The sequence below is a fragment of the Lampris incognitus genome, chromosome 19 (assembly GCF_029633865.1).
Source record: "Lampris incognitus isolate fLamInc1 chromosome 19, fLamInc1.hap2, whole genome shotgun sequence".
Classification (NCBI taxonomy): Eukaryota; Metazoa; Chordata; class Actinopteri; order Lampriformes; family Lampridae; genus Lampris; species Lampris incognitus.
Genome location: NC_079229.1, coordinates 37,774,550 through 37,791,285, shown reverse-complemented (window position 1 = coordinate 37,791,285; position 16,736 = coordinate 37,774,550). Strand labels below are relative to the sequence as shown.

At 45.1% G+C, this 16,736-nt stretch overlaps 1 protein-coding gene across 3 annotated transcripts in view; it reads left to right on the top strand.

Moving 5' to 3' along the window:
• The window catches only part of galnt11 (UDP-N-acetyl-alpha-D-galactosamine:polypeptide N-acetylgalactosaminyltransferase 11 (GalNAc-T11)), a 30,057-nt gene extending 20,312 nt beyond the window's left edge, over positions 1-9,745 (top strand). For 2 of the 3 annotated variants that reach the window (XM_056299429.1, XM_056299431.1), the window contains 6 exons: positions 351-468; positions 640-792; positions 1,525-1,743; positions 4,857-4,961; positions 6,148-6,285; positions 9,021-9,745. In XM_056299429.1, the coding sequence (XP_056155404.1) occupies positions 351-468; positions 640-792; positions 1,525-1,743; positions 4,857-4,961; positions 6,148-6,285; positions 9,021-9,152 (865 nt within the window). In that variant the 3' untranslated portion in view covers positions 9,153-9,745. The remainder of the gene's footprint in view (positions 1-350; positions 469-639; positions 793-1,524; positions 1,744-4,856; positions 4,962-6,147; positions 6,286-9,020) is intronic. The other variant, XM_056299430.1, reaches the window with a different exon arrangement.
• Positions 9,746-16,736: the final 6,991 nt, after the last annotated feature.

Below are 16,736 nucleotides of genomic sequence, written 5' to 3'. Positions count from 1 at the left end.
ATGGTACACAGACAACAGTACCTCTAACAGTGCTAACATAGTACCACAGTACATACTGGTACACAGACAACAGTAATTCTAACAGTACTAACATAGTACCACAATACATACTGGTACACAGACAACAGTACCTCTAACAGACTAATATAGTACCACAGTACATACTGGTACACATGGTACACAGACAACAGTACCTCTAACAGTACTAACATAGTACCACAGTACATACTGGTACACAGACAACAGTACCTCTAACTGTACTAACATACATACTAGTACACATGGTACACAGACAGTAATAACATAGTACCACAGGGACAAAATGAAAATACTGTCCTCTCTTCTTTCAGGTCTCCCACCATGGCAGGTGGCCTTTTTGCAATGAACAGGAAGTACTTTAATGAGCTCGGCCAGTACGATGCAGGCATGGACATCTGGGGCGGGGAGAATCTGGAGATCTCCTTCAGGGTGAGAGGCCTGACTCACTGACTGACTGATAACCAGCCTGCCACAGTCTGTCAAAATATTCTGTCGGTGGATTATTTTTAATCGGCTGATAAATCAAATCTGGATGGTATTTGTCAAGAGGTGGAGGGTCAGCCCCTCCCTTCTCTAAGTTTCTCTGTGTCTCTCAACCAGATCTGGATGTGTGGCGGTCAGTTGTTGATCGTTCCATGTTCCAGGGTGGGTCATATCTTCAGGAAGAGACGTCCGTATGGCTCACCAGGGGGGCAGGACACCATGGCCCATAATTCTCTGCGGCTCGCTCACGTCTGGATGGATGAGTACAAGGTGGGATGGACAGACTGGGAATCGTGGTGGCTGCACCATGGAGAGAGAGAGAGAGAATGATTGGATCACGGTTAATGTCACCTTAACAAGAAATGTAAATAGTTAAAACAGTCTGACCTTTCAAATCATTCTGATATCATAAAGAGTTAAACTTCAGCTTCACACAGTCATGTGTTTCATCTCAATTAAGATTTCGCTGACAGGCCGTCCAGGTAGCATGGCGGTCTATTCCGTTGCATACCAACACAGGGCTCGCCTGTTTGAATCCCCGTGTTACCTCCGGCTTGGTCGGGCGTCCCTACAGACACAATTGGCTGTGTCTGTTGGTGGGAAGCTGGATGTGGGTATGTTTCCTGGTGGCTGCACTAGCGCCTCCTCTGGTCAGTTGGGGCTCCTGTTTGGGGGGGAGGGGGAACAGGGGGGAATAGCGTGATCCTCCCACATGCTACGTCCCCCCTGGTGAAACTCCTTACTGTCAGGTGAAAAGAAGCAGCTGGTGACTCCACATGTATGGGAGGAGACATGTGGTAGTCTGCAGCCCTCCCCGGATCAGCAGAGGGGGTGGAGCAGAGACCGGGACGGCTCGGAGGAGTGGGGTAATTGGCCAAGTGTAATTGGGGAGAAAAAAGGGGGGGTTTAGCTGGCAGACTTTCAAAATACATTTGGATCCATCAGATGACCAAACATGCCACTGATTCCGCTTCCTGTTTGCTGTCTGTGTGGTCCAATCAGGAGCAGTACTTTGCCTTGCGTCCAGAACTGCGTGACCGTGCCTACGGTGAGATCAGCGAGCGCGTGGCGCTGAGGAAACAGTTGAACTGTCACTCTTTCCGGTGGTACCTGGACACCATTTACCCCGAGATGCAGCTCAGCGCCAACGGCAACAGACAACAACAACCTCTGTTCGTTAACAAAGGCCTGAAACGGCCCAAAGTCCTCCAGAGAGGACGGGTAAGAGAGAGAGAGAGGACCACCATGAACCTGTCTGTCTGTCTGTCTGTCTGTCTGTCTGACTGTACTGTCTGTTTAAAAGCTAACCTGTCTGTCTGAATGTGTGTTTAATCATTAGTTATATCCTTCATAACATTAAATACTACAAGACACACACACACACACACTCCACACACACCCACACATACACCCCACACACACACACACACACACACACACACACACACACCACACACACAACACACACACATGTGGGGTAGAGAGTTGTCAGGACTCTGTAATCTGTTCAGTAATATGTGTTAACTGAGTCTACTCATCTTTCTTCAGTTGTCAGACATGTAAAAGCTGTTCGGAGTTTCCTTCCTGTTTCAGACCTGGTCTACCTCTAGTCTGTGCTCTGATGGTCTAGACCTGCTTGATGTCCTAGAATGTCTCACCACTGCACAGTCCAGCAGGTCTAATGAAATAAGTCTACGGGGTTTTAGCTTTACAGTTCCCATGAAGTCAAAATAGATGTTTTAAGTTTTTTTTAATCACATGTCTTGTACTGATCATCATCTCTACGTCTGAATCTGTCCCAACAATCACAAGTCAGTCACTGTATTGTTTATAAGGGTGGGGACACCTGCAGTCACTGTATTGTTTATAAGGGTGGGACACCTGCAGCCACTGTATTGTTTATAAGGGTGGGGACACCTGCAGTCACTGTATTGTTTATAAGGGTGGGGACACCTGCAGTCACTGTATTGTTTATAAGGGTGGGACACCTGCAGTCACTGTATTGTTTATAAGGGTGGGGACACCTGCAGCCACTGTATTGTTTATAAGGGTGGGGACACCTGCAGTCACTGTATTGTTTATAAGGGTGGGACACCTGCAGTCACTGTATTGTTTATAAGGGTGGGGACACCTGCAGTCACTGTATTGTTTATAAGGGTGGGGACACCTGCAGCCACTGTATTGTTTATAAGGGTGGGGACACCTGCAGTCACTGTATTGTTTATAAGGGTGGGGACACCTGCAGCCACTGTATTGTTTATAAGGGTGGGGACACCTGCAGTCAATGTATTGTTTATAAGGGTGGGACACCTGCAGCCACTGTATTGTTTATAAGGGTGGGGACACCTGCAGTCACTGGATTGTTTATAAGGGTGGGACACCTGCAGCCACTGTATTGTTTTCAGGGTGGGGACACCTGCAGCCACTGTATTGTTTATAAGGGTGGGGACACCTGCAGCCACTGTATTGTTTATAAGGGTGGGGACACCTGCAGTCACTGTATTGTTTATAAGGGTGGGGACACCTGCAGCCACTGTATTGTTTATAAGGGTGGGGACACCTGCAGTCACTGTATTGTTTATAAGGGTGGGGACACCTGCAGTCACTGTATTGTTTATAAGGGTGGGGACACCTGCAGTCACTGTATTGTTTATAAGGGTGGGGACACCTGCAGTCACTGTATTGTTTATAAGGGTGGGGACACCTGCAGCCACTGTATTGTTTTCAGGGTGGGGACACCTGTAGTCACTGTATTGTTTATAAGGGTGGGGACACCTGCAGCCACTGTATTGTTTATAAGGGTGGGGATACCTGCAGTCACTGTATTGTTTATAAGGGTGGGACACCTGCAGTCATTGTATTGTTTATAAGGGTGGGGACACCTGCAGTCACTGTATTGTTTATAAGGGTGGGGACACCTGCAGCCACTGTATTGTTTATAAGGGTGGGGACACCTGCAGTCACTGTATTGTTTATAAGGGTGGGACACCTGCAGCCACTGTATTGTTTATAAGGGTGGGGACACCTGCAGCCACTGTATTGTTTATAAGGGTGGGGACACCTGCAGCCACTGTATTGTTTTCAGGGTGGGGACGCCTGCAGTCAGGTGAGACTGAAGAGGTCACTTAGGGCCCTGACACACCCGACCGCCGGCCAATGTCGGGCCGTTGGTGAGTGTCTGTGACCGTAGCTTTTGCGGTGTGTCCCGCACCGTCGTCACTAGTCGGACCCCTGTCGGCAGCTTTTCGGCCGAGTCAGCGTGTTCAATGGGCGGAGCCCATTGGTATTAGAGATCACTCTGATTGGCTGTTCAGCTAAGTGAACCAGTGCAGAATGTACATGCTAGTTGGACGTCGGCTGTAGTCTTTGCAGTGTGTTCAAGTGCTACTTTCTGGCCCAGACAGCAGGTGACGTGAGGCGATGCAACTTTCGGCCTTCGTCGCCACTAGTGGGTTTGGTGTGTCTGGGCCATTAGATGATGATGAAACATATCTGTCAATAAATGCTGTGTCCAGAGGAAGTGATTCAGCTTCCTTTTATTCCTTACCTGGATTATTGAGCATCAGGGCCGTTTCATAGGTATTCTTGATGATACTTTAGTTTGTCATTTCCTGGAAATCGATACAGAAATGTTGATTCATCATGTACTCGGGGGTCCAATTGAACGCTCTCTCGAATTTTTATGTCCCTCCCCACGACTGTAAATTCTTCCAGTTACTGACTAGCACACAGGACCTGTGAGCTAGCTAGCAGTGGTGGGTCATCGCTGTGTTTTTGGTTGCGCTAACTCCTGCAATCTGGTGGGTCGCCTCCACTGGGCAGATCTGCAATAAGGGTCCGATGTGCGTCCAGAGTCACCGCCAGCGCCCCTTCTGGCACGGCGTCGGGACACCATCTCACAGGGCCCCTTTTTGTCTGTGGTGTATTCAGTGCTATTGGCTACTGTAAACGGCAATTCATATTCATGACAAGTCCCTACCTAGCTTCCTGTTTTTACAGGAAATGCGTAAATATGCAGACTCGAAGAGCGCTCTGCTAGCTGTTTCATGGGAACTTTAAGTAGCTTAACAACCCAGAAACCTTTACTTCCTGCTTTAACTTGAAGAGAATCCATCTGCATTTAATCTACTGCATCACCCGTCTGGTTCCTGAGCAGCAGCCTCCTGCTGTTCATGTCTGTCTGCCAGATGACAGACTGGTGTCTGACCAGAGGGTTGCTAGTCCAACTCCTTGAACCAGCTACACACACATACACACACACACACACACACACACACACACACACACACACACAAACACTCTCTCTTATTACCCTTTGTGCCGTCCCTTCCTAGCTCCGTAACCTATCAACAGGGCGATGTCTGGTTGCCCAGGGCCGAGCCAGTCAGAAGGGTGGAGCTATAGTCCTCAGACCATGTGACCATCGAGACCCAGAGCAGGTGAGCAACAAACACACGTGTACCGTTTTGTCAAACGCTCTTGTTTTGTTTTTGTTTTTTTGGCTTTTCCCCCCTCTTCCTCCCCAATTGTACCTGGCCAATCACGCCACTCTTCTGAGCCGCCACGGTCTCTGCTCCACCCCCTCTGCTGATCCGGGGAGGGTTGCAGACTACCACATGTTTCCTCCCATACATGTGGAGTGGCCAACCACTTCTTTTCACCTGACAGTGAGGAGTTTCACCAGGGGGACGTAGCGCGTGGGAGGATCACGCTATTCCCCCCAGTTCCCGCTCCCCCCCAAACAGGCGCCCTGACCGACCGACCGACCAGAGGAGGCGCTAGTACAGCAACCAGGACACATACCCACATCCGGCTTCCCACCCGCAGACACGGACAATTGTGTCTGTAGGGACGCCCGACCAAGCCGGAGGTAACACAGGGATTTGAACTGGCGATCCCTGTGTTGGTAGGCAATGGAATAGACTGCTATGCTACCCAGACACCCCCACATGCACTGTTCTGTCAAACACTCTTGTTTTTATCAGCAGCCGTGTGTCTGTGGTATCTCACGTGTTATTGTCATGTGATCCTGATGTGGAGCAGGGAACGCTCTTACTGATACGAGCTGTAAACACACAACACAAACTATGATCAGATCTGCTGGACCTCCAGAGCTGTTCTGGTTCCCATCGTGATCAGACCTCCTGCACATGGAGTCAGGTGTAAATTTAATTCACATTGATGAGACCAGAGAGTAGAAACCTCGTCCCTGCGGTCAGCATTTACATTTAATGCATCGCATTCTGAATTCTGATCTTTACCCAGTCTCAAGACTAGAGAGAAGTACTTCCTGTGTGTCATGCCTCTTAGTTGTTAAGATGACCTTTCACATGTGATATCTTTTATTACCATTGTTATTAATGGTAATAGACCTTCCATCCATCGTGCACACAAACTACCAAAGAGATCCAGTCACAACCTGGAGTCAGTGCACACAAGGAGAACATACGTGCACACAAATCATCCAAATACAGGTCACATGATCACATCACATGATCATACGATCTCATTAACTGTCATGCCTACATGTGTGCCTGTGTGTGTTTGTGTGATATGGGTGATTGATTGATTGATAATTGATTGACTGACTGGTTGATTTGTCGTCTTTGCTGCTGTCTATTGGAGGAATGGTCATATGATGAAGATGGTGAGCTGGTCCTGGCAGGTTTGTTGTGTTTGGACGTGTCGGAGGTCAGGACGTCTGACACCCCTCGTCTAATGAAGTGTCATGGCTCAGGGGGGTCACAGCAGTGGAAACTGGGGGTGAGCTGCTTATCAAAACACACACACACACAGACACACACACACACACACATCCCTTTACATTACATCCAGATGTGTTATGATTAGGAATGTCCCGATCCAAGAGGTTCATCATGGAGCCAATCAGGGCTTGTGTTACTTGATGGGTATCAGCCGTATTAAACCTGGTCCAGGTGTGATCCTTGCTTTATTTTACTGTCTTGCCAGATGTCGTGTTGTAAGTGTGAAACTGATGTTATCCACAACTTAAATCAGTGACATCCATTTTAAAAAGTCCAGAAAATGTCTGCAGGGTGAAACGTCATTAAATTGGAAAATGAAAGCAACCCAACAGACATAAGTCATGTCATGTCATGTCTGCCATGCCAGTCATGTCATGCCTGTCATGTCATATCATGTCATGTCATGTTAAATCATGTCATGCCTGTCATGTCATGCCATGTCTGTCATGTCATGTCATGTCATGTCATGTCTCATCATGTTATGTCATGTCATGCCTGTCATGTCATGTCATGCCTGTCATGTCATGTCATGTTGTCATGTCATCTCAGTGTTTGCCGAGGTGGTCGTGACTGAGCTACCTTCAACACAAGTAAATATAATAAGACACTTAAAAAGAAATTATTTAAGGAAATACGAGTTCAAATTACTCTTCAGTGTCCTTTTCTTTTTGTTTTGTTTCTTTATATTTATTAGAGTTATTGTATTTCGTATTACTTTTGTAGTTTATTTTGTTAAAAAATAAAGGAAAACCATTAATGGACAGTTGTGATGCCATTGTTGTCTTCATACAGAGCTATTGAATAGTCAGGCTGATCTAACCTAGATTGGATGGTTTTACTGACTTTATTTGAAATGTGCACTATGCAGCTTTATGCACAAAACACACATCAGATCAGTCATCGTATCGACACAGGCTCAGTATTAAATGACTCGGATAAGCAGCAAAACTAAACTTAATCGGGACATTCCTAATTATAGTATGAATTATTGTTGGTAAGGCAGTTTGAAATCATTACAGAACTGATAAAAGCAGAAGAGCAGGCAGGGTAGGAGGGAAGGAGTACTACAGAGCAAATTGTTAACCTCAGAATTCTGTGTGAAAAATACCTACAACACCACCAACAACTGTACCACATTTTCATTGTTTTCAAAAAGGTGTTGACAGGGTCTGGCATGAGGCATTATGGGCCACCATGAAGAAATACAACATCAGTCCAAACCATGTACAAGTTGTTGAGCAACTATATGACAAAGCAACTAGTGCAGTGTACTACAATGGGGTGGTTAGAGACTGGTTCCGCACGACAGTAGGCATCCGTCAAGGTTGCTTGCTCTTGCCAACTCTCTTCAACATTTTCCTGGAGAGAATAGTGACAGATGCGATGACATCGACAGCCTGGCCGGTAACAAACAAGAGCTGACCAGCCTGGTTGAACACCTTGACAAGACATCAGAGGCATACGGCATGGAGATCAGTGCTGAAAAAAACAAACTTATAACTAATACCACAAATGGCATTACCAGTAACATTCAAGTTGATGGTCAGACTCTCTCGACAGTCAACAAATTTAAATATCTTGGGGCCATCGTCACAGATGAAGGGTCCACACCGGAAATCCTTTCCCGCATCGCACAAGCGACCGCGCCACTCACAAGTTTAAAACCAATCTGGAAAGACAAAAGCATCAGTACCGGGTCTAAAGTCAGATTGATGCGCTCACTAGTCATCTCCATCTTTTTATACACATGTGAAACTCACAGCAGATCTCCAAATAAGAATAAGCACAGTGGAGATGAGGCGCTCCAGGAAGATTCTAGGCATCTCATGTAGAGACCACATTACGAATGAAGAGGTGAGAAGAAAGATGACACAAGCCACTGGAACACATGAAGACTTGTTGACAATCGTCAAGAAGATAAACTGAGATGGTATGGTCACATCTCGACAAGCTCCGGCCTTGCCAAGACCCTCCTGCAAGGCACAGTGAGGGGCAGGTGAAGACAAGGAGGACAAGAAGCGATGGCTTTGTAACATCAGAGAGTGGACAGGCCTTGACTTTGCCAGCTTACAGAGGGCAGATGAGGACAGTCAGAGATGGCGAGGACTGGTTGAGGATTAAACCGCAGTGCCCCAACGACTTCTCGAGAGGTTACGGGATAGGGTAGGATAGGATACGATAGGGGAGGATAGGATACGAGAGGGGAGGATAGGATAGGGGAGGATAGGATACGAGAGGGGAGGATAGGATAGGATAGGATAGGGTAGGGGAGGATAGGATAGGATAGGGGAGGATAGGATAGGGTAGGATAGGATACGAGAGGGGAGGATAGGATAGGATAGGGGAGGATAGGATAGGATAGGGGAGGATAGGATAGGGTAGGATAGGATACGAGAGGGGAGGATAGGATAGGGTAGGATAGGGTAGGGGAGGAAAGCAGTTTTATAGATGGTAGTTGCAGCTGAATAAAAAAGTCCACAGTATGATTCTCGTGTCATAAAGTGTGATAAATAAAACAACTCCAATATATAACGGAATAAAACTCTTCACATCTCTCTCCCTCTCTTTTCTGTCTGTCTGTCTGCCTGCCTTCCTGTCTGTCTGTGTCTGTTTGTGTATGTATCTCTCTATCTGTGCCTGTCTGCCCATCTGTCTGTCTGTCTGTCTGCCTGCCTGTCTGTCTGTCTGTGTGTCTCTCTGCGTGCCTGTCTTCCCATCTGTCTGTCACCATAGAACTCTAACCGTCTCTATCAGGTGTCAGTGGGTCAGTGTCTTTCGGTGCTCCAGCCAATCGGGCCAAAGGGTTATGTTGCCATGGCGATATGTGATGGCTCCCAGCCCCAACAGTGGCAGATGGAAGGTTAATGGTGATGATGTCATACAGCTGCCTGTCCAATGGTGAGAGGAACAGATGGATGTAAACACCGATGGATTTATTACTCCGCCCTCGTGTGGTCAGGAGGTGGAATGTAGCTTAGACTGGCGACAGCATTTATAATCACACACACACACACACACACACGCACGTGCGCACGCGCGCGCGTAAGTTAGATACTGCCCTCAGGTGGAGATGAGTTTGTCCTGATTGGCTTGCTGCATGATATTATTCCACCAGTCATGTTCAACAAGTCAGATCAGAATATCAGACACTTACTCGATGTCGTTTATATTTAATAATTACAAGCAGACTGAGAAGAAGAGCCTCCCCCACCTCCCAGCCTCTGCCGTCCGTCTGACCGAGAGCTTCAGGAGGTGAAGAGGACCAGGGCTGTTCCAGTCTCCTCAAACACAGCCATCTCCTTGACTTACTGACTGGGTCCACTGGATTTAATCATGTCCAGTAATTAACTTTGGGTCATCATTAGATTAAGAAACGATGACCCGAAACCATGGATGTTGTGTGGGACACAGACGGCTTGACGCGTCGGTACCATTCATGAAGACAGACTCCTCCTCCATCAAACACGTCAGTCACTCTAAATACTTTAATGTTCTACCTAGGGTGAGGGAGGGTGGGCGGGATTAGCACTTTCAGGAGCAGTACGACTGGCTCCTGACACAGTCAGTCAGGAGAACATGTCAGTGTGTCAGTCAGGAGAACATGTCAGTGTGTCAGTCAGAACAACATGTCTGTGTCAGTCAGAACAACATGTCTGTGTCAGTCAGAACAACATGTCAGTGTGTCAGTCAGAACAACATGTCAGTGTGTCAGTCAGAACAACATGTCTGTGTCAGTCAGAACAACATGTCAGTGTGTCAGTCAGAACAACATGTCTGTGTGTCAGTCAGAACAACATGTCTGTGTCAGTCAGAACAACATGTCAGTGTGTCAGTCAGAACAACATGTCAGTGTGTCAGTCAGAACAACATGTCAGTGTGTCAGTCAGAACAACATGTCTGTGTCAGTCAGGAGAACATGTCAGTGTGTCAGTCAGAACAACATGTCTGTGTCAGTCAGAACAACATGTCTGTGTCAGTCAGAACAACATGTCAGTGTGTCAGTCAGAACAACATGTCAGTGTGTCAGTCAGAACAACATGTCAGTGTGTCAGTCAGAACAACATGTCTGTGTGTCAGTCAGAACAACATGTCTGTGTGTCAGTCAGAACAACATGTCTGTGTCAGTCAGAACAACATGTCTGTGTGTCAGTCAGAACAACATGTCAGTGTGTCAGTCAGAACAACATGTCAGTGTGTCAGTCAGAACAACATGTCTGTGTCAGTCAGAACAACATGTCAGTGTGTCAGTCAGAACAACATGTCAGTGTGTCAGTCAGAACAACATGTCTGTGTCAGTCAGAACAACATGTCTGTGTGTCAGTCAGAACAACATGTCTGTGTCAGTCAGAACAACATGTCAGTGTGTCAGTCAGAACAACATGTCAGTGTGTCAGTCAGAAGAACATGTCAGTGTGTCAGTCAGAACAACATGTCTGTGTGTCAGTCAGAACAACATGTCAGTGTGTCAGTCAGAACAACATGTCTGTGTGTCAGTCAGAACAACATGTCAGTGTGTCAGTCAGAACAACATGTCTGTGTGTCAGTCAGAACAACATGTCTGTGTCAGTCAGAACAACATGTCAGTGTGTCAGTCAGAACAACATGTCAGTGTGTCAGTCAGAACAACATGTCTGTGTGTCAGTCAGAACAACATGTCAGTGTGTCAGTCAGAACAACATGTCTGTCAGTCAGGAGAACATGTCAGTGTGTCAGTCAGAACAACATGTCTGTGTCAGTCAGAACAACATGTCTGTGTCAGTCAGAACAACATGTCTGTGTCTGTCAGAACAACATGTCTGTGTGTCAGTCAGAACAACATGTCTGTGTCAGTCAGAACAACATGTCTGTGTGTCAGTCAGAACAACATGTCTGTGTGTCAGTCAGAACAACATGTCTGTGTGTCAGTCAGAACAACATACCAGTGTGTCAGTCAGAACAACATGTCTGTGTCAGTCAGAACAACATGTCAGTGTGTCAGTCAGAACAACATGTCAGTGTGTCAGTCAGAACAACATGTCAGTGTGTCAGTCAGAACAACATGTCAGTGTGTCAGTCAGAACAACATGTCTGTGTCAGTCAGAACAACATGTCTGTGTGTCAGTCAGAACAACATGTCAGTGTGTCAGTCAGAACAACATGTCAGTGTGTCAGTCAGAACAACATGTCTGTGTCAGTCAGAACAACATGTCTGTGTCTGTCAGAACAACATGTCTGTGTGTCAGTCAGAACAACATGTCTGTGTCAGTCAGAACAACATGTCTGTGTGTCAGTCAGAACAACATGTCTGTGTGTCAGTCAGAACAACATGTCTGTGTGTCAGTCAGAACAACATGTCTGTGTGTCAGTCAGAACAACATACCAGTGTGTCAGTCAGAACAACATGTCTGTGTCAGTCAGAACAACATGTCAGTGTGTCAGTCAGAACAACATGTCAGTGTGTCAGTCAGAACAACATGTCAGTGTGTCAGTCAGAACAACATGTCAGTGTGTCAGTCAGAACAACATGTCTGTGTCAGTCAGAACAACATGTCTGTGTGTCAGTCAGAACAACATGTCAGTGTGTCAGTCAGAACAACATGTCAGTGTGTCAGTCAGAACAACATGTCTGTGTCAGTCAGAACAACATGTCTGTGTGTCAGTCAGAACAACATGTCAGTGTGTCAGTCAGAACAACATGTCTGTGTCAGTCAGAACAACATGTCAGTGTGTCAGTCAGAACAACATGTCTGTGTGTCAGTCAGAACAACATGTCAGTGTGTCAGTCAGAACAACATGTCAGTGTGTCAGTCAGAACAACATGTCAGTGTGTCAGTCAGAAGAACATGTCAGTGTGTCAGTCAGAACAACATGTCTGTGTGTCAGTCAGAACAACATGTCAGTGTGTCAGTCAGAACAACATGTCTGTGTCAGTCAGAACAACATGTCAGTGTGTCAGTCAGAACAACATGTCAGTGTGTCAGTCAGAAGAACATGTCAGTGTGTCTGTCAGAACAACATGTCAGTGTGTCTGTCAAACGATGGTCAGTGGCAATCAGGTGTGTTTCAGGTGAAACTGCTGTCGTCTGTCAGAGCCTGAACAGGAAGTATTCGTGTTTTTATTTCTGCTCTGAGTATTTTTAATGAAACCCTCCAGACTGCATCCATGAACGCCGTCCTGATTTTTCCCCAGGAAGCTTTGCTGCTCTGTCAGTTTCCCGAGTCTCACCGTGACCAAGGAGCTGAATCCCGTCTTTTTACCTTTTGTTTTTATTTGTATGTACACAGACCACGCAACCTACTTCAACTTGGTCAGGCCCAACAGATCCCCCCCACACACACACACACACACACACACACATACATACACACAAACACACACACACACAACATCACCATCCCTCGCTCCTCGACTATGACTGACTTGCCTTCTGGAGCCACTTTTGCGATGGTTAAGGTATTACAGCGATGGTTAAGGTATTACAGCGATGGTTAAGGTATTACAGCGATGGTTAAGATATTACATTGATGGTTAAGGTATTACAGCGATGGTTAAGGTATTACAGCGATGGTTAAGGTATTACAGTGATGGTTAAGGTATTACAGCGATAGTTAAGATATTACATTGATGGTTAAGGTATTACAGCGATGGTTAAGGTATTACAGCAATGGTTAAGGTATTACAGCGATGGTTAAGATATTAATCAGCGATGGTTAAGGTATTACAGCGATGGTTAAGGTATTACAGCGATGGTTAAGGTATTACAGCGATGGTTAAGGTATTACAGTGATGGTTAAGGTATTACAGCGATGGTTAAGGTATTACAGTGATGGTTAAGGTATTACAGCGATGGTTAAGGTATTACAGTGATGGTTAAGGTATTACATTGATGGTTAAGGTATTACAGCGATGGTTAAGGTATTACAGCGATGGTTAAGGTATTACAGCGATGGTTAAGATATTAATCAGCGATGGTTAAGGTATTACAGCGATGGTTAAGGTATTACAGCGATGGTTAAGGTATTACAGCGATGGTTAAGGTATTACAGTGATGGTTAAGGTATTACAGCGATGGTTAAGGTATTACAGTGATGGTTAAGGTATTACAGCGATGGTTAAGGTATTACAGTGATGGTTAAGGTATTACAGCGATGGTTAAGATATTAATCAGCGATGGTTAAGGTATTACAGCGATGGTTAAGATATTACAGCGATGGTTAAGATATTAATCAGCGATGGTTAAGATATTACAGCGATGGTTAAGGTATTACAGCGATGGTTAAGATATTAATCAGCGATGGTTAAGATATTAATCAGCGATGGTTAAGGTATTACAGCGATGGTTAAGGTATTACAGCGATGGTTAAAGTATTACAGCGATGGTTAAGATATTACAGCGATGGTTAAGGTATTACAGCGATGGTTAAGGTATTACAGCGATGGTTAAGATATTAATCAGCGATGGTTAAGGTATTACAGCGATGGTTAAGGTATTACAGCGATGGTTAAGATATTAATCAGCGATGGTTAAGATATTAATCAGCGATGGTTAAGATATTAATCAGCGATGGTTAAGATATTACAGCGATGGTTAAGGTATTACAGCGATGGTTAAGATATTAATCAGCGATGGTTAAGGTATTAATCAGCGATGGTTAAGGTATTAATCAGCGATGGTTAAGGTATTACAGCGATGGTTAAGATATTAATCAGCGATGGTTAAGATATTAATCAGCGATGGTTAAGGTATTACAGCGATGGTTAAGGTATTACAGCGATGGTTAAGGTATTACAGCGATGGTTAAGATATTAATCAGCGATGGTTAAGGTATTACACAGCGATGGTTAAGGTATTACAGCGATGGTTAAGGTATTACAGCGATGGTTAAGGTATTACAGCGATGGTTAAGGTATTACAGCGATGGTTAAGGTATTAATCAGCGATGGTTAAGGTATTACAGCGATGGTTAAGTTATTAATCAGCGATGGTTAAGATATTAATCAGCCATGGTTAAGGTATTACAGCGATGGTTAAGATATTAATCAGCGATGGTTAAGGTATTACAGCGATGGTTAAGATATTACAGCGATGGTTAAGATATTACAGCGATGGTTAAGGTATTACAGCGATGGTTAAGATATTACAGCGATGGTTAAGGTATTACAGCGATGGTTAAGGTATTAATCAGCGATGGTTAAGGTATTACAGCGATGGTTAAGTTATTAATCAGCGATGGTTAAGATATTAATCAGCGATGGTTAAGGTATTTCAGCGATGGTTAAGATATTAATCAGCGATGGTTAAGGTATTACAGCGATGGTTAAGATATTAATCAGCGATGGTTAAGGTATTACAGCGATGGTTAAGGTATTACAGCGATGGTTAAGGTATTACAGCGATGGTTAAGATATTACAGCGATGGTTAAGGTATTACAGCGATGGTTAAGGTATTACAGCGATGGTTAAGATATTAATCAGCGATAGTTAAGGTATTACAGCGATGGTTAAGGTATTACAGCGATGGTTAAGGTATTACAGCGATGGTTAAGATATTACATTGATGGTTAAGGTATTACAGCGATGGTTAAGGTATTACAGCGATGGTTAAGGTATTACAGCGATGGTTAAGATATTACAGCGATGGTTAAGGTATTACAGCGATGGTTAAGGTATTACAGCGATGGTTAAGGTATTAATCAGCGATGGTTAAGATATTAATCAGCCATGGTTAAGGTATTACAGCGATGGTTAAGATATTAATCAGCGATGGTTAAGGTATTACAGCGATGGTTAAGATATTACAGCGATGGTTAAGATATTACAGCGATGGTTAAGGTATTACAGCGATGGTTAAGATATTACAGCGATGGTTAAGGTATTACAGCGATGGTTAAGGTATTAATCAGCGATGGTTAAGGTATTACAGCGATGGTTAAGTTATTAATCAGCGATGGTTAAGATATTAATCAGCGATGGTTAAGGTATTTCAGCGATGGTTAAGATATTAATCAGCGATGGTTAAGGTATTACAGCGATGGTTAAGATATTAATCAGCGATGGTTAAGATATTAATCAGCGATGGTTAAGGTATGACAGCGATGGTTAAGATATTAATCAGCGATGGTTAAGGTATTACAGCGATGGTTAAGGTATTACAGCGATGGTTAAGGTATTACAGCGATGGTTAAGATATTAATCAGCGATGGTTAAGGTATTACAGCGATGGTTAAGGTATTACAGCGATGGTTAAGGTATTACAGCGATGGTTAAGGTATTACAGCGATGGTTAAGATATTAATCAGCGATGGTTAAGGTATTACAGCGATGGTTAAGGTATTACAGCGATGGTTAAGATATTACAGCGATGGTTAAGGTATTACAGCGATGGTTAAGGTATTACAGCGATGGTTAAGCGACTAGAGAGTAAGTTGTTGTGTAGAATTTAAAAACAAACGTCAGACTCACCACTGCTTTGTAAATACTGCCAAAGACCTGTCTCCATCTGTCTCCATCTGTCTCCACCTGTCTCCATCTGTCTCCACCTGTCGTCATGCTGGATGATCCCTGACCACCCCCAACGATCCCTCTGTGTGTGTGTGTGTGTGTGTGTGTGTGTTTGGGGAGGGGTGTTGGGGGGACATCAAATTATTTAGTGTTTTTGGGTCGTCGTTGACCTCAGGAGTGTTTGTAAAGGATGGAGGATGAGGAAGACGGTGGTGGAACAGGGATGTGTGGTGAAGCAGCGGTGGCACAGGACGCCTCCTGCTGGTCAGCTGGAGTGACAGCTGTCCCCTTGCCCACTTCTGCTGGCATTGCCCTGAAAAAGTGTTGTTTCCAGTGTGTGATTATTCAGGAGGAGCTGACTGGACACACACAATGGATGACGTGGTTTAACACCGACTGTATGAAGGCAGCAGCCTGCTGTCATGTCACTTTTGGTACAGCCCAGCATCACACATTACACACCTGCCTCAGGGGCTTTACAGCAACACAACATCCTGTCCTTAGACCCTCACACCGGATAAGGAACACCTCCCTAAAAACCTCTAACAGGGAGGAAAAACAGGAGAAACCTCAGGGAGAGCAGCAGAGGAGGAGCTCTCTCCCAAGATGCACAATGTGCCATGATGTTGTGTTACACAACACATTGAAAGAGGATAACACAGTTATAATGGATTATAAAATATACGAGGGGGAGGAGGACGCAGTGTGTGTGTCACGTGACACAGGTAGCCAGCAGATTTTTCAGGTTGGCTGTGTGGGGGCTGACAGATGTTTCTTCATGTTGGACGTAGAAGAGCAGGTCGGGTCTGCGGGTTCCGTGGTCCATGTGTACGTCGAACAGAACCATCACATGAATCCTCTCCATGCCTGAGCTGCTTGGATGTTTTATCACAGTGTTTGTTGAATCTGTTGTGAAAAGTGGACATGTGAACAGACGTCCCTGCTTTATTCTTCTTTGTGTTCCTGT